The sequence below is a fragment of the Fringilla coelebs genome, assembly GCF_963513975.1.
Source record: "Fringilla coelebs genome assembly, chromosome: 20".
In the NCBI taxonomy this organism is placed as follows: Eukaryota; Metazoa; Chordata; class Aves; order Passeriformes; family Fringillidae; genus Fringilla; species Fringilla coelebs.
This window is the reverse complement of record NC_140046.1, coordinates 11,274,690-11,294,432: the sequence shown is the minus strand read 5'-3', so window position 1 is coordinate 11,294,432 and position 19,743 is coordinate 11,274,690. Positions and strand designations below refer to the sequence as shown.

The 19,743-nt window shown below is 42.8% G+C and overlaps 1 protein-coding gene across 1 annotated transcript in view; it reads left to right on the top strand.

The window, feature by feature from the left end:
• Window positions 1-19,743, top strand: part of BAZ1B (bromodomain adjacent to zinc finger domain 1B) — a 43,638-nt gene that overhangs the window by 4,398 nt on the left and 19,497 nt on the right. The window contains exons 2-10 of the mRNA XM_084219240.1: window positions 2,084-2,200; window positions 4,263-4,407; window positions 5,225-5,423; window positions 8,921-9,042; window positions 9,838-10,035; window positions 11,175-12,870; window positions 14,376-14,514; window positions 14,984-15,114; window positions 16,456-16,567. Coding sequence (XP_084075366.1) covers window positions 2,084-2,200; window positions 4,263-4,407; window positions 5,225-5,423; window positions 8,921-9,042; window positions 9,838-10,035; window positions 11,175-12,870; window positions 14,376-14,514; window positions 14,984-15,114; window positions 16,456-16,567 — 2,859 coding nt within the window. The remainder of the gene's footprint in view (window positions 1-2,083; window positions 2,201-4,262; window positions 4,408-5,224; window positions 5,424-8,920; window positions 9,043-9,837; window positions 10,036-11,174; window positions 12,871-14,375; window positions 14,515-14,983; window positions 15,115-16,455; window positions 16,568-19,743) is intronic.

Sequence of the window (19,743 nt, the reverse complement as noted above, 5' to 3'; positions counted from 1 at the left end):
GTTTGATTTCATTTTTATTATATTTTTTCTCTCCTAGCTCAGTATCACTACACCAGGCATCACAGTGGCATTCCTGGGCTGGTCAGTGGGGCTTTGCAGATCAGCTGTGATTTTTCCTTGCCTCTGTTCCACCAAAATGATCACACTTCCTGCCCCTGAACCACAGAGCCTCTTTTTTCTGTGAAAAATTTAGTGTCTTTTAAACCCCAAGGAGGGTAAGAATGGACCAGAGGGCTCGAATCGTAGTGCAGTGATGACTTGTCAGTTCTTTTCTTCTGCTGAGGAGCAGGAGACTCCACAAGCAGGACAAGCTGGGACTCCATGGGGTTTCTGCTGGAGTTTGCAGTGTGCTTCAGGAAAAGGGAGTACTGTGGCACACTCTACTGGAATTTACTCTATTCCTTGTTAAAACCTTTGCATTGATTCATTGATTACGGAGCAAGATTGCTGTGTCTGCAGGTTACCTGTACATCAACAACCATAATGCAGCTGCTGTACTTTATTATGCTTTACCTTGGGACTGTGAGGAAACGTTTAAGGAAATTTGCATTGGTGGAGTTGTAATTCCTAAAAGGAATCTTAAAAAAGAAAAAGACATAGGTTGGTCACACTACAATATTCTTGAATGGCAGAAGGTGTGAGACACACCAAGTGCTTTGCTGTGGCTGATGGCTCTGCCTGTGCAAGAGTGTAGAGCAATCTGCTGTTCCCACAAGACTGCGAATTGGTGCTGGTGCAGCAGTGGGCTGAGCTGTGGCTGTACCCAGTGTGCTTTATGCTGGCTTTGCCACTGGAGGGCATATGCAGGAGAAGCAAAAGGTGCTTTTCTTGCTTCTCTTAGAATTTCTCCTCATAACTTCCCATTAGAAGGCATGTGGTGTTAATCGCAGGGCAATTGGTGTGGATTTACACCACGCTGATAATTGTGCTTATGCATCTTCTGTCCATAGTGAATGTGAAGTAACTGCTCTCTGTTTACCCTGACTATTAATTACCACTCAGGGGGAGCAGGGGGAGCAAAGATGCTCACAGCAGAGTAGCTATTGCTTTCTGCACCCCGATGGCTTGCCCAGGCACCCTTTAATTGTGTAATTCCACCTGGAATAACATAACCTTGAGGCAGGTTGTGACATAGGAGTGTTAGCACCTGAAGTGAGCCAACAAGAAAGACAGGGACTTTTTACAAGAGCATAAAGTGACAGGACAAATGGGAATGGTTTCAAATTAAAAGAGAGTGGGTTTGGGTTAGATATTAGGAAGAAGTTCTCTGCTGTTTGGATGGTGAGCTCCTGGCAGTTGTCGTATAGGGAAGCTGTGGAAGTGTTCAAGGCCAGGTTGGACAGGGCTTGAAGCAACCTAGTCTAGTCCCTGCCCATGACAGGGGGATGGAGCAAGATCAACTTTAATGTCCCTTATGACCCAAGCCATTCTGGGATTCTGTGATTCCATGGAGGTGATGTAGTTGGTGAGAGAGTTCCTCATGCTGGAATGCAGAAGGCTAATATTGTTGGAAACCAAAGGAAAAAAAGGCCTTTTTAGGGGTTTCAGTTTCAAATGGTTTAGTTGTTGTTTTTTCTTTTGTCAAAAGATTGGTGATAATGGGTAGCCTGGTAATTTGCATCTGGATTTTGTAACACCACCATAAGGCATTAGTAGTAGCAGTACCACAACAGTTATTGCCAGGAATTTAGCAGCAATCCATGCTGTACTTCCTGCATGTGCCTGTGACATTGATTGTGCTGTTTTCCAGTGTATCAGACTGGAAAAGCTGAAAAGTAAGTTAGCAATGCTGTGAAACCTTCAGCCATCTGTGTTCCCCTTGTGCAGTGCAGCTGAGCTATTGGTGGTGTGGAACCTTCTGTGCCAGGATAAGCAGGACAGGCATTTTGGCCTCAGAAAGCACCAGCACATTTGATTTAGCTCAGCATCCTCATGGTAGTTACAGGGTCAGGCTGTGTTGAGGCTCTCCTTAGCCTTTGTACACTCCAGTCATAAGAGTTTAATTAGATTTTACTGTTTTGTGCTATGGTGATTGTGGTTTCCATTGCATAAATCCTGTTTTCCTGAGCTGCCACTCGTACAGAGAGTACGAAGCACGTTTAGAGCGATACAGCGAGCGGATCTGGACGTGCAAGAGCACAGGAAGCAGCCAGCTGACACACAAAGAGGCTTGGGAGGAGGAGCAGGAGGTTGCTGAGCTGTAAGTACTGGTGGAGATGTGGGTTTGTGCCTATCTTTAGGTGTTGGGGTGTAAGAATGGGCTTGGGAAAGTGTGGCTAGTTTGTGAGGTGAGGTAAGGAGCTCTAAGGAGATCTGGGTATTCTGGAGTTAAAAGCAAATGAAGTCCAAATTTTAAACCATCACTAATACAATTTGGTAATTTACTTATTTGGTGTTGTATCTTGGTATTACTTGAACCAAAATAGTTCAGCATATGGCACTTGGCATATTTTAAAGCCCCTGGAGTGCTGGGAATATTTTAGAGGGAAAAATAACAGATCTTGAACAATGTGCAGTCAAAATAGAATAAAAGGACACAGTTGAAGTGTTTGAGATCAGCCAGGTCTGCACCTGTAATTACTTTCTCCAGATCTGAATTAGAGTTGTTGCACTTATTAAAAAAAAGTTGTAATGAGATTTTGGGGAATCTACTCTACTTGAAACAACGAGGGTCCTTGTTCTGTGCAGATTGTGTTTCTCTGGGCTGCTGTGGCCCTGACCTTCTCCTCTAGCCCACAGGAATCCTTGGATGAGATCCAGTATGGCCCTTGTCATAGAAGTGAATTTTCTGTAAAGGTGCAAGTCCTTGTCTCAACCAGCACATATAATTTACTGTGTGATTACCAAATCATAGGAATTATGTCAAACAAGTGATGTATTTCTCCATTCTGTCAACTTATGACTTGGACATCTGTGACTTTTTTTCCCCTGGGTATAAACTGTGGACAATGTCAGTGGTACCACCCAAGAGCTGGAATTTTCTGCTGCCTCTCTTCAAGTTTCTCATCCTTTGGCAAAGAGTTCACAGCCTTCTCCTAAGGAGAAATTCACCATCATTTGTGGTTAATCACAATCTTAAAGCCAACAAATCAGAAGCCCATTTGCTAATACTCCTAATTTCTTTGAGGGGTGATACGCTACTGCCTTCAGGCTTTGCTCCCCGGTGGTCTTGTTTGAGAGGGCAGGGGAAGTGTGGAGGCAGCTCCATAAACTTAAAATCCTGAGTCAAAACGCAGTGGTCTGCTGCTACTTTCTTTTGGTTGTCTGTGTTGTATTGATTGACCGCTTCTGGAAACTTTAAGAAATGTCAACGAAATAGAAACGGGAGATTTCTCAAAAACAAATTTAGCTATAGTCTGTCTAATATGGAGTGGGGGAGTGGGGTGTGGGAAGATTCTGTGAAATGAGATTTTGGTCTTGTCTCTTTGAAATGGGATGAAAAGCTTCCCAGGTAGTTTGTCTGCTTTAATACCTGACGCTAAGCTGGATAAAAAAGTTCATTTAGACAGGTTGCTAAAGGGATATATTTACTTATGGCAGTTGTAACACAGTGCATATAGCTGAGGGTTCTCAGCCACGGATCCTGGAGTCTGGGAAGATGAAAGTACTTTGGAAAAATGGGGTATTTTTTTCCTCCTTATGGTAATTTGAAACGGACTTTACTTTTTAGCCAGAAGGCTTTGTGCAACATATGCCTTAGTGCCCCTGCCAACTTCCTGAGGTCAACTTTTAGAAGAGAAAGAAGGGAAGTTAATGTCACAGTCCTTTTGCTTCTTTGAATGAAAAAGTTTGAAACATGTGAAACATGCAAGATAATATGATTATGTAAACCTGCCCCTGTCTTTACTGCACTGACAGCCTGTTGGGGGAGAAGTAAATACTAAATCTTTATCAGAATCATGTTGTTACTGGAAACAAGCATTTTAAAATTACAAGCCAGAGGATAATTGCATCATCTTGATCTGTATTAAATATCTAATAGAGAAACAGTAATAACCATCATGAAAGGGTTCACACTCAGTGCTGCTCTTCCTGAGTGTTTACAGTATTCCTTCTGAGAAGAACCAGGACAATTGGGATTTTCATGCCAGCTAACACCTGGGGAAGGGAGGGGAGCAAAAAGCCTTTGGATGTTTGCATGCTAATGGAGCACCCGCCTCATTGTGGCTGTTAACAGGAATTCCTGGAATTGGGAAATAGGAGGGTACTTTGCATTTGGGCTTTTATTCCCTTGAATAATGAAAACTTCCGTGCTTGCTCAGCTTAAAGGAGGAGTTTCCTATCTGGTATGAGAAACTGGTCCTGGAAATAGTCCACCACAACACTGTGTCATTGGAAAAGTTGGTGGATGCAGCTTGGTTGGAGATCATGACCAAATTCGCAGTGGGTGAAGAGTGTGACTTTGAGGTAAGGATATGTTTTCTGTTTTATCCTGTGCTTCTGCTTAGGACTAATTCCAGATAGCTAAAGGTGGGAGATGGGAAGAATGTTAGCCACTCAAGTTATTAGAAGGATCTGAAAATTTATTCTCTATAGAATCCCAGTGGCAGCACCTATTTTTGGATGGAAAATGGTTCTGTAAGCCATACTTCTGGTGAAAGGTGTCCCTGTCCATGTCAGGGATTTGGAACTGGATGGTTTTTAGGGGCCCTCCAACTCAAACCATTCCAGGATCCTGGAATAATAGCAAGCGAAAAATTACTGATACATGTGTGTGCATGGGAAACAGATAAAATTGTTATACTGCTTAAATATGTGATGATCTGTTTATATATAAATACATTATTTAATTAGAAGAAATTAAAAATTATCATCTGTCATAATCTTTTCACTTGACACATTGCCAGAAGGAGCAGTAGCCTGAAACAAATGGGGCCTGAAGTCAAAGGTTAAAAATCTCTAAAAATACCCTAAAGATTTGAAAATTCCCTCCGAAACTGGGAATGTTAATGAAAACTCCAACTTTTTGAAAATGGGGAGGAGTTAATGTTGTGTGTAGGCAATGTTTAAGACATAGTCTCTAAACTGGGTTCGCTGAGAACTAACTTGTGCCTTGTGCATATACTGTGTCCTTAGGCTGAGGAATTAGCATTGGAAAACACTGTAGGTTGGGAGTTTTGCTTTTAGGCCATCTTAGCTGGTATTTTTCCCTTCCTCATAGCGTTAAAGCCCGTTAGCTCACCTGTCTTGTTCAAGTTCAGTCTTCACCAATATTTCTATGCAGGTTGGTAAGGAGAAAATGTTGCCTGTAAAAGTTGTGAAAATGCATCCCCTGGAGAAAGTTGACGAAGAGGCCTCAGAAAAAAAATCTGACGGAGCTTGTGATTCTCCATCCAGTGACAAGGAAAACTCCAGCCAGGCAGCCCAGGACAACCAGAAGGAAGCGATGCTGAAGGAGGATGACAGCAGGAAGGATAGTATGAGTAAGTAGAGCGACAGCATGGCAGTAGGTAGCACCTGGCAGTGAGAGTTGGAGTTTGCTCAGTGACCAAATTTGCATCTCGGTACTGGGCTGTGAATGTCCAAACAGTGTTATAGGGTGAAAATCCAGAAGTTGTCCTTGTTAATGGTGAATTTTTGGGGCATCAGTGCTGTTGGCTTTCAGCTGCTCTTGCCTGATTTAAAGCAGAAAATGCGCTGTCATTCTAAGGTGTAATACCAAAAGCAATGCATGTAATGTATAAACATATAAAGTGTAACAAGTGTTATTTTTAAAAAAAAATGAGGGGAGCAGCAAAGGTTCATTCAGAATTATAAAGTTCAGCTGCAGTATTCATCCTCAGAGGAAATCTCCCTGGTTATAAAGTGTGTTAATTTGGAGTCAGAGATGAGCTCTAGTTCCCTTTGTCCCTGGTTGTTATAAAAACTTGAGTTTTATTAATTTTTAGTTTATTCTCTTTCCAGTTTTCATATGTTGAGACAAAATCTTTTTTTTTTTCCGTAACAGTTTGAAATAAAGCATCCTTTAAAACCTTTTTCGTCTTTCATATGCTCTTCCTTGGTGCAGAGATAGCTAGTGCTGTCCAAGGCTTTTCTTGACTCTGAAAAAAATCCAAACAAAGAAGGAAAAAAAAAAAAAAAAAAAAAAAAAAAATAAAACACCCAAACAAACACATTGAGCTTGTCCTTTGTCCTGTGCAACTTCTTAATATGGAATTATAAGATTCTTTAAAACAGATTACAAAAAGTGTTTTCAAACAAACCGACCCCAATCCCACGACATAGTTCTAACCTGGAGAGATTTATTTTCAAGTCTGAAACTGTTCGCATTTGTAAATAATGCCTCCAGCATTCAGGAAAGTTGTGTAAACTCCTCTAATGTGGGGAAGAGAAAACTTTGAAAATAGCCCAGCAAGAAAATAGCAAAGTCAAGAGTGGAAAAGAAGTTGTATCAGGGTCTAGTCCTGAGCTTAAAAATTGTCAGCTCTTTTTGATGCGTACTGTTGTGAGTTGTTCTGATTTCATTGCAGTGTTCTGTATAATCAGGAAGCAAAAAAAAGGTGTTTCAGAAACAATCTGGCCTTATGCACATCATTGGAAACAGGGGTTGTGCTTGGAGAGGGGCTAATTATGCTTTATTTATTTATACATGTATTTTTTTAATTGAGTGATGATTCTCTCGAGATGCCACATAAGAGGCATGAGAAGTACCTTTTACTTCAAAAATGCTCAGTGATCAAATTTATGGCAGCAATTTTGGATCTGGATGTTTAAAAAGATTTACCATGATCCTTTGGGCATTGATGTGCGGTGTTCCAGCAGCTGTGGGCATTGCCAGGGCAGCACTGCAAGATCAGATACTGCAGGAATGAGGGTTCCTGCTCTTGTTTCAGTCCCTGACTCAGTTGGTCCTGGCGTGTATGTAATCACCTGTGGAAGCTGGGACTGTCCTCCCCTTCCTGGAAAAGATGAGCCTCAACATTTTCCAGCTCAAGATGCTGTCAGAGTCATAACCTAAACAGTAAACTTGCATTCTTTTATTTCTTTTCCTTGTACATATGCTGTTATTAAAAGGCTATTTTATTGCTAATGCTTTTATATTCTGGTTTATAACAGAGCATAGGCTCATAGTAACATCATTGAAACAAATTCATCCAGTGTGTGTTACTATAATTGTTGCAATTCTTACAGTTACACAGCAGACTGCAGAAGTAGGAAATGTTGCATTGCATCCACCGAGGCTGGGGGTTCCCAGTGACACTGACCTGGACTTTTTCTCTCTAATAATGTTCACGTGTGGCCACTTGATGTAGGTTGAAGTCACTACACTAGAGTGAGTAACTGGAAGCAGAAACAAGCTCTGTATGACTGTGATGTAGGAGCTGTGTGTGCCAGTGTGCACAAGAGGGGACAGAGCAAACCCTGGCAGTTCTGTTAATACTTGTGTCAAACTTGCTGGTTTTGTTAGAGGAGAAATGGGGCAGAGAAAGATAGCTTCAGCCTCTGCTTAGGGGTCTATCGTCCTTCAGAAGCTTAAAAAGCATTATACCAGCTTTGTTGCATCATTTGTTACTTTATCATCATTTGTTACTGAAGTTACTTTATATTTTTAGTTGGTTAGGGAACGAGCTCTGGAAAATCTGCAGGAGCAAGGAAAGGCTAGATTGTCCTGAAAATTGATGGTGAACTGCTTAAGGCTGGTTCTGTAGCTTGAGCTGGACTTGGAACCTGTACTGCTCTGGACAATCTGAAATAAAGTGAATACAGGAGACAACACAATATAGATGCTTTAGAAACACAGAATCAGCTGTATTTGGACGGACCTTAAAGATGCTCTCATTCCAACCCCCCTGCTATGGACAGGGACATCTTCCAGTAGCCCGTTTTCCTAAGAGCTTCATCCATGTGGCTTTGAAGTCTTCCAGCTATAAATGTATGTTCTATTACAATAAAATGCAACAACAAATGAAGTTGGCTTTTTTAAAATTAGCTTCAGGATGGAATGAATAGTAATTTCTTCTTCCTCACCCAAATATCCAGGTGCTGTTTGATGGAATTCCCTATAGCCATCCCTGTTTGTGGAATCTAGACAGTAAATCACAAAAGAAGAGGTCACTTGGGTTTATACCATGTTAGGTAGAATGGTGCTGGAGCTTCAGTGCTCTGTTACGTGATTCTGAGATCTATAGTTTTATTTAGGTTTAACATCTACTTTATTCTCTATATATTTAGTAGATTATTACTCTCATTCCTCATGCTTGCTTTATTGTTTTCTTTGAATCCTAGGAAGAAATTCTTCCCTGTGAGAGTGGTGAGCCCTTGGCACAGGTTGCCCAGACTAGCTGTGGCTGCCCAATTCCAAGACCAGGTTGGGCAGGGCTTGTAGCATGCTGGTCTAGTGGAAGGTGTCTCTGATCTAGTGAAGGGAGGGTGGAATGAGATGAGCTTTAAGGTCCCTTCCATCTCAGACTGTTCCATGATTCTGTGGTAGCCACAAACATGAGAACATTTGGAGATTGCTTTCTTTTCTTAAGACAAAGCCAAGTCAGTGATTCCTGCCATGGAACTATTTCAAAGAAGGTATGGCATAGGCAGCCAGGGCTGTTGGAGGCGTTCTCTTAGCAGGTTTACTGGTTGGGTTATATCTCCCCTTCATAAATCTTATAGATATTTTTTGCCTTTGCTTAGGTGGTTGCAGCTTACTGTCTGCAGAGAGATGGGTTTAAATGAAGATGGTCCTTTGTACTCCCTGAAGATAGGTGTTACCTCCTTAGTTCAGAGCTGGCCTCTATCTTCTGGCTATTTCTAAAACCCAGTTTGGGTTATATTCCTAATGTTCTAGTTAACCAAACACTGTACAGATATCAAGAGTTAGGATGCCCCATCCAGTAGGGGTCTGGATTTTTTTACTGAATTTTTTCCTTTTTTTTTTTTTTTAATAACTGTAATAATAAGACCATGTCTCGCCTTCTTTTATCAGATGATCGAGCACGTAGGTCTCCTCGAAAGCTTCCCACTTCGTTGAAGAAGGAAGAAAGGAAGTGGGTCCCACCTAAATTCCTGCCACACAAATATGATGTCAAACTGAAAAATGAAGATAAGGTGAGTTGTTTGCTTGAGTCCTATCTATTATAACATGAATATGCAAGTTTAATTTATCACTGCTGGTGATTATACAGCACAATGTAGTACTTTCTGCCAGAGTCATGGCATTGGAAGCAGGATAGGTGTCTGTGAGGCTGACCAGCCTATCTGTTTCTATCTGTAATTAGGTTTTGTGCATGGAAACACTTGGTACTATACACACTGAGTCATAGAGCTTTATTGTGGTTGCTGTTAAGTGCCTCATCTCTGGTCTTGCAGTTCATGACACCAGTGAAATCATGAGTGGCAGTTCTTGCTGTTGTCTTCAAGCTGCTCTGAGTTGGAGGTGGCAGTGCTTTGGGAAGCTCTGGATAGCTGCAGCACTGCTCTGTGCTTTTTGTCTGTTCTTTAGTAATTTGACAAGTGAGGCAGTGCTGACCTCAAAGAGTACCCTGTGCAGAGGTGCTCCTTTGGTCTCAGGAAAAAAATCAAATATGTATATGTACAAGCTTTAAAGTCAGTAGCAAGCACAAGCTACAGGAAGGCCAGAGATAAAACAGTGGGCTTTGGCAAAAAATCTGCATCATAAACTTATGGTTTCTGCTGTTTTAGCTATCTGATTCTCCTACCAATCTCTGTATATCTCAGTTCTGCAAATTCTGTTTGGTTTAAGTCTTTCCAAGACAGCTTTGAATGAGCGAAGAGTTTTTGGATATGAAGCAGTACAATGATCCTGGTTCCTTATAGGAATATGATCTGTATTTATAATGTGGTTGGAAGTTAATTATTAACAGTGTGTCTTTTATCTCCAAGATCATCAGCAATGTTCCAGCAGATAGCTTAGTCCGTACAGAGCGTCCTCCCAACAAGGAAATCCTGAGGTACTTCATCCGTCACAATGCGCTACGTGCTGGCACGTGTGAGAACGCCCCGTGGGTTGTGGAGGATGAATTAGTGAAGAAGTACTCTCTCCCCAGTAAATTCAGTGACTTCTTGCTCGACCCACATAAGGTAAGAATTCCTAAAAGTACCTGCTTTGTTTTGCCACCCATTCCTTGAGTCTTGGCAGAGACTTCAGTGTGCTGGTTGGGTTTTAGAATAACAAAATCATTAGGGTTAAAAGCCCCCTAAGATCATCTAACCTCACTGTTACCCAGCACCACCGAGGTCACCACTAAACCATGTCTGCAAGTGCCAATTCCACATATCTGTTAAATCCAGAGAGAAGCAGAGCAGGAAAACCTACTCTTTTGAAGGTTGACCTTTTGAGAGGTGACATGGCTTGAACATCTGGAACAGTGGTCTGCTTTGAAAATTTGAGATGCAACTGCCTTTTAATTTTTGCAATGCTTTGCATTACTTGTCTACAAGTAAAGACATGCTTTCCTAGTGTAAGAGAAATGGGAGAGTTGCAGTCTTTATGTGGTAGTGTCAGGTATTGGGCCCAAGACCTGGGTGTATGTGACTTCTTGAGGCCTGGTTCATGTACAGGACTGCATTGAGCAATGGCAGATACTACAAATTTAGTACTGAATACATACATGGCATGAATGGGTTCTTCCAGCCCTTTGGGCTAACCCGCCAAATATAATATTAACCAACTAAATGCCATACCATGAAATGTGCTGTTTTAAAATCCATCTTCTCGTGTAGAAAGCACTATTTTGTTCATTCAGTAAACTCACTTTTTCATAGACTGTCAAGTGTTGTCGTAAAACTAGAAGATCAATATTTGTTCAGGACAAGGGGATATGACTTCAAACTCACACAGAGTAGGTTTAAATTGAATATTGGGAAAAAATTCTCCCCTGTGGGGGTGGTGAGGCCCTGGCACAGATTGCCCAGAGAAGTTGTGGCTGCCTCATCCCTGGAAGTGTCCAAGTCCAGCTTGAACAGGGCTTGAAGCAACCTGATCTAGTAGTAGATGTCCATGCCTGTGGCAGGGGTTGAAACAAGATGATCTTTATGGTCCCTTCAAACCCAGGCCATTCTCTGACTCTGATTATGATTGCAGAAGCCTGCTACCCTTAATGCAATGAGCAATTTCATTAGGAAAAAATATTTTAAAATGGGCAAAAATAGTTGACAGAAAGAAATCTAGTTATTTACCTTTCAATATTAATGCAAAATCATTCTTCTTTTAATTTTAGTATATGGCTCTCAATCCCTCAACCAAGAGGAGGACCTCTAGGTCACCTGAAAGAAAGCTTCCTAAGAAATCCAAAGCAGACGGATCTGCACTGGGACAGCCACTGAGTCCAACCCTGTGGTGTCACGTGCATTTGGAAAAATCTATAATTAGCTCTCCGCTGAAGGTGAAAAACTCTAAGAACTCAAATTGTCCTAAAGAGGAGCTGGAAGAGGTGATGAAAATTGTGTCACCTGCTAAACTTGGTTCTAACTTTCACATTCCAAAGAGGAGCCGACTAGGAAAGGGGAACAACAAATCCTTGGACAAAAAACAAAGAGGTAAAAGGGTTCTGAATGGGCAGAAGTCGTCGGGGAAGGCAAAGTCTCCCAGGAAAGGTTTGAAGACCCCCAAGATGAAAATGAAACAAATGACACTGCTGGACATGGCTAAAGGTACCACTAAGGTGTCCAAGGCTCCCAGGAATTCTGGAGGCACCCCTGGATCTTCCAGGAAGCCCCAGAAACATCTTCCTCCTGCAGCGCTCCATCTCATTGCCTATTACAAGGAAAACAAAGACCGAGAAGACAAAAAAAGTGCTCTATCCTGCATCATTTCTAAAACAGCTCGGCTGCTTTCCAATGAGGACCGTGCCCGTCTCCCTGAGGATTTGCGGGGGTTGGTACAGAAACGCTATGAGCTCCTGGAACACAGGAAGAGATGGGCCACCATGACTGAGGAACAGCGGAAGGAGTACATGAAGAAGAAAAGGGAAAAGCTCAAAGAGAAACTGAAGGAAAGAGCAAAGGAGCGGAAGGAGAAGGAGATGAAGGAAAAACTGGAGAAACAGAGGAGATTTGAGGACCAAGATCTGAAAGGGAAGACATTGCCTACTTTTAAACTGGTTGATACTCCAGAGGGACTTCCTAACACACTTTTTGGGGACGTAGCCATGGTGGTGGAGTTCCTGAGCTGTTACTCAGGGTTATTGATGCCAGATGCTCAGTATCCCATCACAGCAGTGTCCCTGATGGAAGCCCTTTGTGCAGAAAAGGGAGGCTTCCTGTACTTGAACAGAGTACTGGTCATCCTCTTGCAGACCCTGTTGCAGGATGAAATTGCTGAGGATTATGCTGAGCTGGGAATGAAACTTTCTGAAATCCCACTTACTCTGCATTCCGCTTCAGAGTTGGTTCGCTTGTGCCTGCGCAAGTCAGATGTGCAAGAGGAAAGCGAGGTCTCAGATAATGTAGATGAAAGTAAGGATTCAGCAGCTTTCGAGGATAATGAGGTACAGGATGAGTTTTTGGAGAAACTGGAGACATCGGAGTTCTTTGAGCTGACTCCTGAAGAGAAATTGCAGATCCTGGGAGCCCTGTGTCACCGGATCCTAATGACGTACTCGGTGCAGGACCATGTGGAGGCCAAGCAGCAGGCCTCAGCTGAGCTGTGGAAAGAGCGCCTGGCTGTCCTGAAGGAGGAGAATGACAAGAAGAGGGCAGAGAAACAGAAACGAAAAGAAATGGTGGCTAAAAGCAAGGGGAATGGGAAAGAAGAGCATATGATGGGAAGAAATGAAAAGAAGAAACACGAAATTATGAAAATAGAGCACCGGGTGGAAATCGAAGCCGATGATATGATCAGTGCTGTGAAGAGCAGGCGCCTTCTTGCCATTCAAGCCAAGAAAGAGAGGGAGCAACAAGAAATACAAATGAGAGGTAAGAAAAATTACCTAGCAAGTAGAGTGTATGTGTGTTGTGGAATAACTTCATGGCAAAAACAACAGCCTGTTTTTAGAAGCATTGTCTGAATGCTTCATTGCCTGAATGAAACCTAAATAAAACCTAAGTATGTAGATCTCAGAATCACATAATAGAGCACTGAAGCTCCAGCACCATTCTACCTAACATGGTATAAACCCCAGTGACCTCTTCTTTTATGATTTATTGTCTAGATTCCACAAATAGGGATGGCTATATGGAATTTAAGGGATTTTCTCACTGGAGATTTATAATTCATCTCTTGTGCTTCTTGTGGCAGCATAAACTTTGTAAATTTAAGAAAAAACTATAGCTGCTTCTAGTTTTTTATTTGTGTGTGTCTTTTGTTCAGTACCTTTCTAATTATGGCAGGCCCAGAGAGGTTGGACAACACAGTATCTGTTTTGGGAACAGAAAATAACCAAAAATTAGTCTTCCAAACATCATCTGGTTCTTGAGTACAGAGGAGATATTTCGTGCCTAAAATCAGTTCCTACTGCTGCTGCTGGCCCTGCTGCTGTTCCCATGGCTAGGTTGTTGCCAGCAGTCCTTCTCTCATATCAGGATTTGGGCAATAAATCTCAGTTTAGTGTTTCTCGCTTTAATGAATTAGTTATGGAGCTGTTTAAATATAAATTGTCCACTCAAACGTCTCTAAATCACGAGTTGCGACACCAGACACCAGTTGTCTCTGTGTAAGTAGTGCTGCTTCAGGAGTATAGGTGTAAAGAGAGAACACTTTGGAATTGCAGTTTAGGGGTTTTATTGGTTGTAAATGTGGATGATGGGAGGATGGAAGTGGGCCGTGTAGCTCATCTAGGTTATTTTCCTTCTGAAACAATGAAGGATAAGCACCCCTCATGGAGCCTGGCTTTTGCTCCTTAGCTGGAATGTGGGAGTATCTGTTCTGGGAGACCAAGAATCACAGAATGGTTTGGATTGGAAAGGACCTAAAAGTTGATCATGGTCCACCCCCTTTTCATGAGCAAGGACACCTTCCACTAGACCAGGTTGCCCCATCTCCCATCCATCCTAGCCTGGCACAAGGTTGCCCAGAGAAGCTGTGGCTGCCCTATCCTTGGAAGTGTCCAATGCCAGGCTGGACAGGGCTTAGAGCAACCTGGTCTAGTGAAAGTTGTCCCTGACCATGGCAGGATTGGAACAAGATGATCTTTAAGATGTCTTCCAACCCAAACCATTCCATGATTCTGTGATATGATGGTTTTTATCCAGAGTTTCTTCAGCCCAGTCCATTCTTACACCTTGACTACTACTTCTATATATATCTGTATGGGTTGTTTTGGTTTTTTTTGGTGGAGTGAGTGTGTGGTTGTAAAGAATGTTTATTAAAATCCCCAATAAAACTGCTTTTTTTACTCCCATGGTATAGTAAAATAAGAGACAATATTCATGTCTGGATACAAAAAAGGAAAGCTAATGCTGCTCTTTGCTGATTCTAACAGTGAGGATGGAGAAAGAAGCAGAGGAAGAAAGAATCCGGAGGCATAAAGCTGCTGCTGAGAAAACTTTCCAGGATGGAATTGCAAAAGCCAAACTGGTGATGCGCAGGACCCCAATTGGCACTGACAGGAATCACAACAGGTGGGAAAGGAAATGACCAGGAACTTCCATCTCTGCCCTGAGAGAGGGGTTGTATCAGATACCAACCATCCCCCAGGAAGGGATTGATAGGGAGGGTGTATGGAGTTGCAGAGAGAAGGGGAAAGTATTTGTGTATATGAAGTGTAGTGGCTGGTTACGTGCCCAGCTTTTTGAAGCCTTCCCAGGGAGGTCAGGACCAGTGGAGGTTCAAGTGCTGGCATTGGGTGCTCAGGAACCTCATTACCTTTTTTTTTTTTTTTTTTCATGGTTGTACAGGCATGCTCTTGGAATGGATTCTGAGCTAAGGTTTCCCTGTTTTTCAGCTGGGCTAAACAGAAAGATATGCATGCATTCAGCTTTTAGTGAGTTGAGCACACAGATGCTTCTCCACTCAATGCAAATAAAAGTGTGTGTGTGTTTACCTAGCCAGAAAAGGAGACAGGTACCTAATAACACATATTTCTTACAGGTACTGGCTGTTTTCAGATGAGGTTCCTGGTTTGTTTATTGAGAAAGGCTGGGTACATGACTGTATAGACTACAGATTTACCCTTCCCCATCAGAAAAAGGAAGATTTGAAGAAGAACTACAGCCCTGGAGGTACAGTCTCTTGAGGGTATTTCCTCTGGTCTGACTATTCAAGTGGAGTCATGAGTGTGAAAGAACTGTCTTGTCCGAGTGTTTTCATGGGGATACTCTGATTTAAGCCTCCTTTTAAGTCTAGAAGCCTGCACAAAGGAGGTGCTGGTGATACTTCCATTCTGCTGCTGCAGGTTTGCAGACTTGACTGCAGTGTTCCACCTAAGGACAGTCTCATCTCCTTCAAGTAGCAAGGTTGATGTCTCTTGGTATCATCCCTCTGGTTGACTCTAAACCTGCTGAGTTGTAGCGTGCCAGACCCTTGCACAATTAGCTAGTTGTGCTGCAGAATGAGGATGTCTATCACAGTGCTGATATTCTACTGCTGCCAAGACTCCTAGATCAGCCTGTGGAATAGTAACAAGCAGGGCAGTCTGTTAGATACGCACAGCTTTGCTGATTGAGATTGTTTTGGCGAACATCCCTCATGCACTTCCTCTCAGCCTTCTCTTCACCTTTGCTGAATGTGCAGGTGAGATGCAAGGGACTTGCTGAACTTCTAGTGCTTTGTGATTTTGCCTGGCTGACTAGGAGCCTTGGGTTCTGGAGCCTTGCAAGCTTGAACAGGGACAAAAATCTATCTGTACAGAAGGAAACTTTAACATTTCTGTGTGGAAGTAGTTCTTGGTACAGAAGATACTGCAATAATCTGACTCAACTGAGTTTCAGTCGTGATCATTTCTTGCTTTTGGAACATCGCATTCTGGCATTGACTCCATCTACGGCAATCCTGCATGGGAGAGCTTATGGAGTGAGATCCAAGCCCTCACGTGGTAGGATTGTCTTAGACAAGGGGCAAACTAGACCACCTGTTTAGGTGGTCTAGTTCCTGTTTAGGTGGAATAGAACAGGGCAAACAAACCTACAATGAGATCCTTCATCCAGGTGTAACTCTACAGACACCTGTGTCTTCAAGACTGACTGAGCTGGAGGTGTATCATTCCAAGCTCCTCTGTGGGTATATTTTCTTACAAGAGCTGTTTGAAATACTGACTAGCTGTGTTCCTGATCAGCTCTTATGCTTCCAGCTGTTTTCATCTCTCAGCCGCTGCTGCAGTGGGCAGGATTTCAGCACATTGCTTTGGAAACTTAACAATTGAAGGCCTGAATGAGCAAAGATTTAAATTCATGTCAGAGTGTTTTCTGAGATGCTCAGAAATAAAAATTTATGCTGCTTATACCTCCTTTGGTTTTCAAAGTGCTTTGCCAGTATACAGCTAAAAAGTTAATCTAGTTTTCTGTATTTGGAATAGTAGGAATGCTGCTCAGGAATCTACCTGAGCCTGTGCTTTTCTTTTGCAGAGAAGCGGAAGAGCACAGGCAGTGATGGCCGAGGGAACAAACTGCACCGCTCCATCCCCACTACAGACCTGCCTGCTGAGACCACCACTCCCAAGCAGGGCCAGAACTTATGGTAACACATACTTCCATGGCTGCAAAGTACTCAAAGTGTAAAGGTCAAGGAATCTAGACAGATTTCTTTTACTAAACCTGCTACAAACCTGTTCCTCTTTCAGTGCTGAGCAGTTGGGTTGGTTCAGCAGCTCCGCAGGCCTCTGTTGCTGATAGTATTACTGCCCTGCTAACAGGGTAACGAGTCTAAGAGCCAGTGGAACCATCATTTAACGTAATCAGTCTTACAAAGGCAGTATAAATTAAGCTTTTAAAATGCTTCTTTGATGTATTGCTTTTTAAGTATTTTATTCTTCCATGTTGACAGCCTCTTATCCCTTTAATGCTTCCCAATGCCAAGCAGTGTCTTCTAAGTCAATCAAATCTACCTTTGAGCGTGGTTGATTGTAACCTGCTCTAGTAATTGGCCCTATCAGTGTCCTTAAAGAAATTCTCCTGTGTTGAATGTTGCTCTGTGTGGTAAGGAGTGCTCATCAGCTGTCCCCATGCCAGAAAACCCTGGCTAAGCTTCACCTGTTAACTGCTGTGGAGCATTGTGTATTTTTTAGATAACCCTGAAGATAACTGTTAGAAAGTATGTGCTCCTGCAGCTCCCCTCTTAGCAGTGTCTGTCCTACACAGTTCCACTGCTGACACAGAGTGGGGTTGCTTGGTCTTTGATAAATAGAGCTGAACTCATCTCCAAGAGTAGTTGCCAGTCAGAACTCCTTTACTAAACGTTTACCTGGTTCCCCACCAGGAACTGTAAAAGAGATTGAAACAGTGAGTGTCTTGATTTATCTGAATCGCCAGCTTTGGGTGCTGACTCTTGGTATTGCCCTGCTGCTTATCTGTCATGGCAGCAGGTCATAGGATATCACAGAGTTCCTGTGCTTTCTTTCACTGCCCCATCCTCCCATGTCAAATCCCCACCCTGTTACCTCTGGGCCTTTGCACATCTTGCCAAAATTCAGGCAGTTGGGCTTTCCTAGGGAATGGGTCCTGCACAGGCAGTGTGATCCACAGGGAAACCCTCTGCTCTTCCTACCTGCCTCCTCTAACACTTGATCTTTACTGAGGAGAGATGGCAAGGTGTGTTCCAGGAGAAGAACCAATTCCATAAGGAGAACAGTAGCTTAAATTTACAGAGCACATTGCTAATACTGAGGGCAACATAGAACCAAACTGGATGAGTTAATTAACACAGAATTCCTTTAACTTTTGTCACTCCAGGCTGAACTTGAAAAAGCACAGTATTTGATGTGCTCATTCAGGTTGTCAACTCCCAACAACATTCTGAGGGAGACCAGTGTGGTGACAGAGGCAGGAGTGCTGTGTGGAGTAACCAGTCACAGCCTGGGAGGAGTAGCTCTTGGAAACAGGTCCTGGACACACTCAGTGTGCAATTATATTCTGTCACTAAGAGCTGCTTTGTATGGAGTGACCATAATGGATGGTATTCTCCTTTAGAAAAGAAAGCAACAAAAAGAGTTAGAAGCGTCTTTGAAAAAAAGCTTAAAGTGACAGCCAGAAGCCCAAAACACTTTCAAAAATATTTGCCTTAGAGTTTCCTACTAAATGGTCAGAGTAAGTGCTGTCTTTTACCTTTGGAAAAAAAAAAGGTTGAGGAAGTTGGAAAAAAAACTGTAGCAGCAATAACAAAACATTTTGAATTTACATCAGGATAAGGAAGCTGTTAAAAGTAAGAAAGCCTACTTAAAACCTGTGGTGAATCTCAGTGAAAGAAATAAAAAGAATGGTAAAGTGAAGTACGGACTAAGGGCAAAACAATTTTCTTTTCCCCTTGGGGAAAAATCCTGCTTCACAAAATCTATTGTTACTGGGTCTGCCTTTGGAGAAGAGGGAAGCTCTTTGCATGAGAGAATAATTGGCTAAGAAATACTAAATAAATAACGGAAACACTCTAAACTTGTACGTTCAGCAGGGAGTTGGAGAGTAATGCTAGAGGAAACTGGGGAAGTTTCCTAAAGAGGTTTTCTTTGATAGAGAAAAGAAGGATCAGGAAATAAAAGTAGCAAATGGCTGTTTTGAAATAGAGAGGAAAGTGCTCTGCAGCTGTACACCTGCAGCTGAGGTATACAACTGGCTGCTACCAACTGCTGTGGATCTGTGAATTGCACCTGTTCAAAGCACCTGTGGACAAACTGCTGAGAGAGGAGTTCATTGAGGAGTAGGAAGCGCAAAGGTAATTGTCCTGGCACACAGAGGAGTCCTCAAACCAGCAGATGCTGCAGTCTGGAGGAGTAGGTTGAAGAACTGTCACTGCATACCTGCTCTGCCTTTTGGCCACTCAGACATCAGACACTGAGCTGTGTTGGGGGGGTTTTTGGCCTGGCTGTTATACCACAGTGTCCTTAATTTCTGTTCTTTCTTGTCCCTGCTAGGAAGGCCTTTTAAGTGCTGACAGTCACAGCACTTGCTGTTTTTTCACATGGGTCTTGTGCCTGTGTGCACTATTCTGCCAGGCAGGGGCAACAGTGCAGGTGGAAGATCTGAGCCAGGTGTGGGCCTTGAGCAGGGCCACAGAGGCAGCTTCTCAAAGCTCACATAACCCCTTCTAATTGAGTGCTATGCTGACTGCCTCTCCCTGAGTGATAGGGCATCCAAAGCCATGCCTGCAGCTAAGCAATAAGGTCTCTCGGCTGAAAGGCTTTTCGATAAAGATCTGGAGCTCCTTAGGGTTTGTTTGCTAAGTACCTATCTGACACCTGCCACCACTTACATGTAAGCATCCACAGAAAGCCAAGTGACAGGCCAGGAGCTATTACTTCAGGGGCTACCCAGGAACTAGACCTTTTCTTTGAGGAAATCCATATTCGTATTCCTGTGTTTTCCTTTGGGGCCTTTGCCATTTATCTCAAGGACTGCTCTGAGCATAAATGGTTATGGAAGAGTCTTCTCCTTGGCTGCTTTTTGCACGTTGTCCTTGGACACCGTGAAGAGCCCCAAGCCCACACTGAAGTCCTTGGATATCTCTGTTGTTTGGATACAAGGACTTGTCCAGCTATAACTCCTAATTTTGGCATGTGCATAGGAAGTTGCATTTCTGTGTTCTGCTTTAAGTTGTGCTGTCTCTTTTCCTAGTGGTATGTGGGACGTGAGATTGAGTAGGCTCAGAGTGCACATAGAGCATCTTCAGCTTTACCCTTTTATCCTTTAGAGTAATGAGACTGTGAA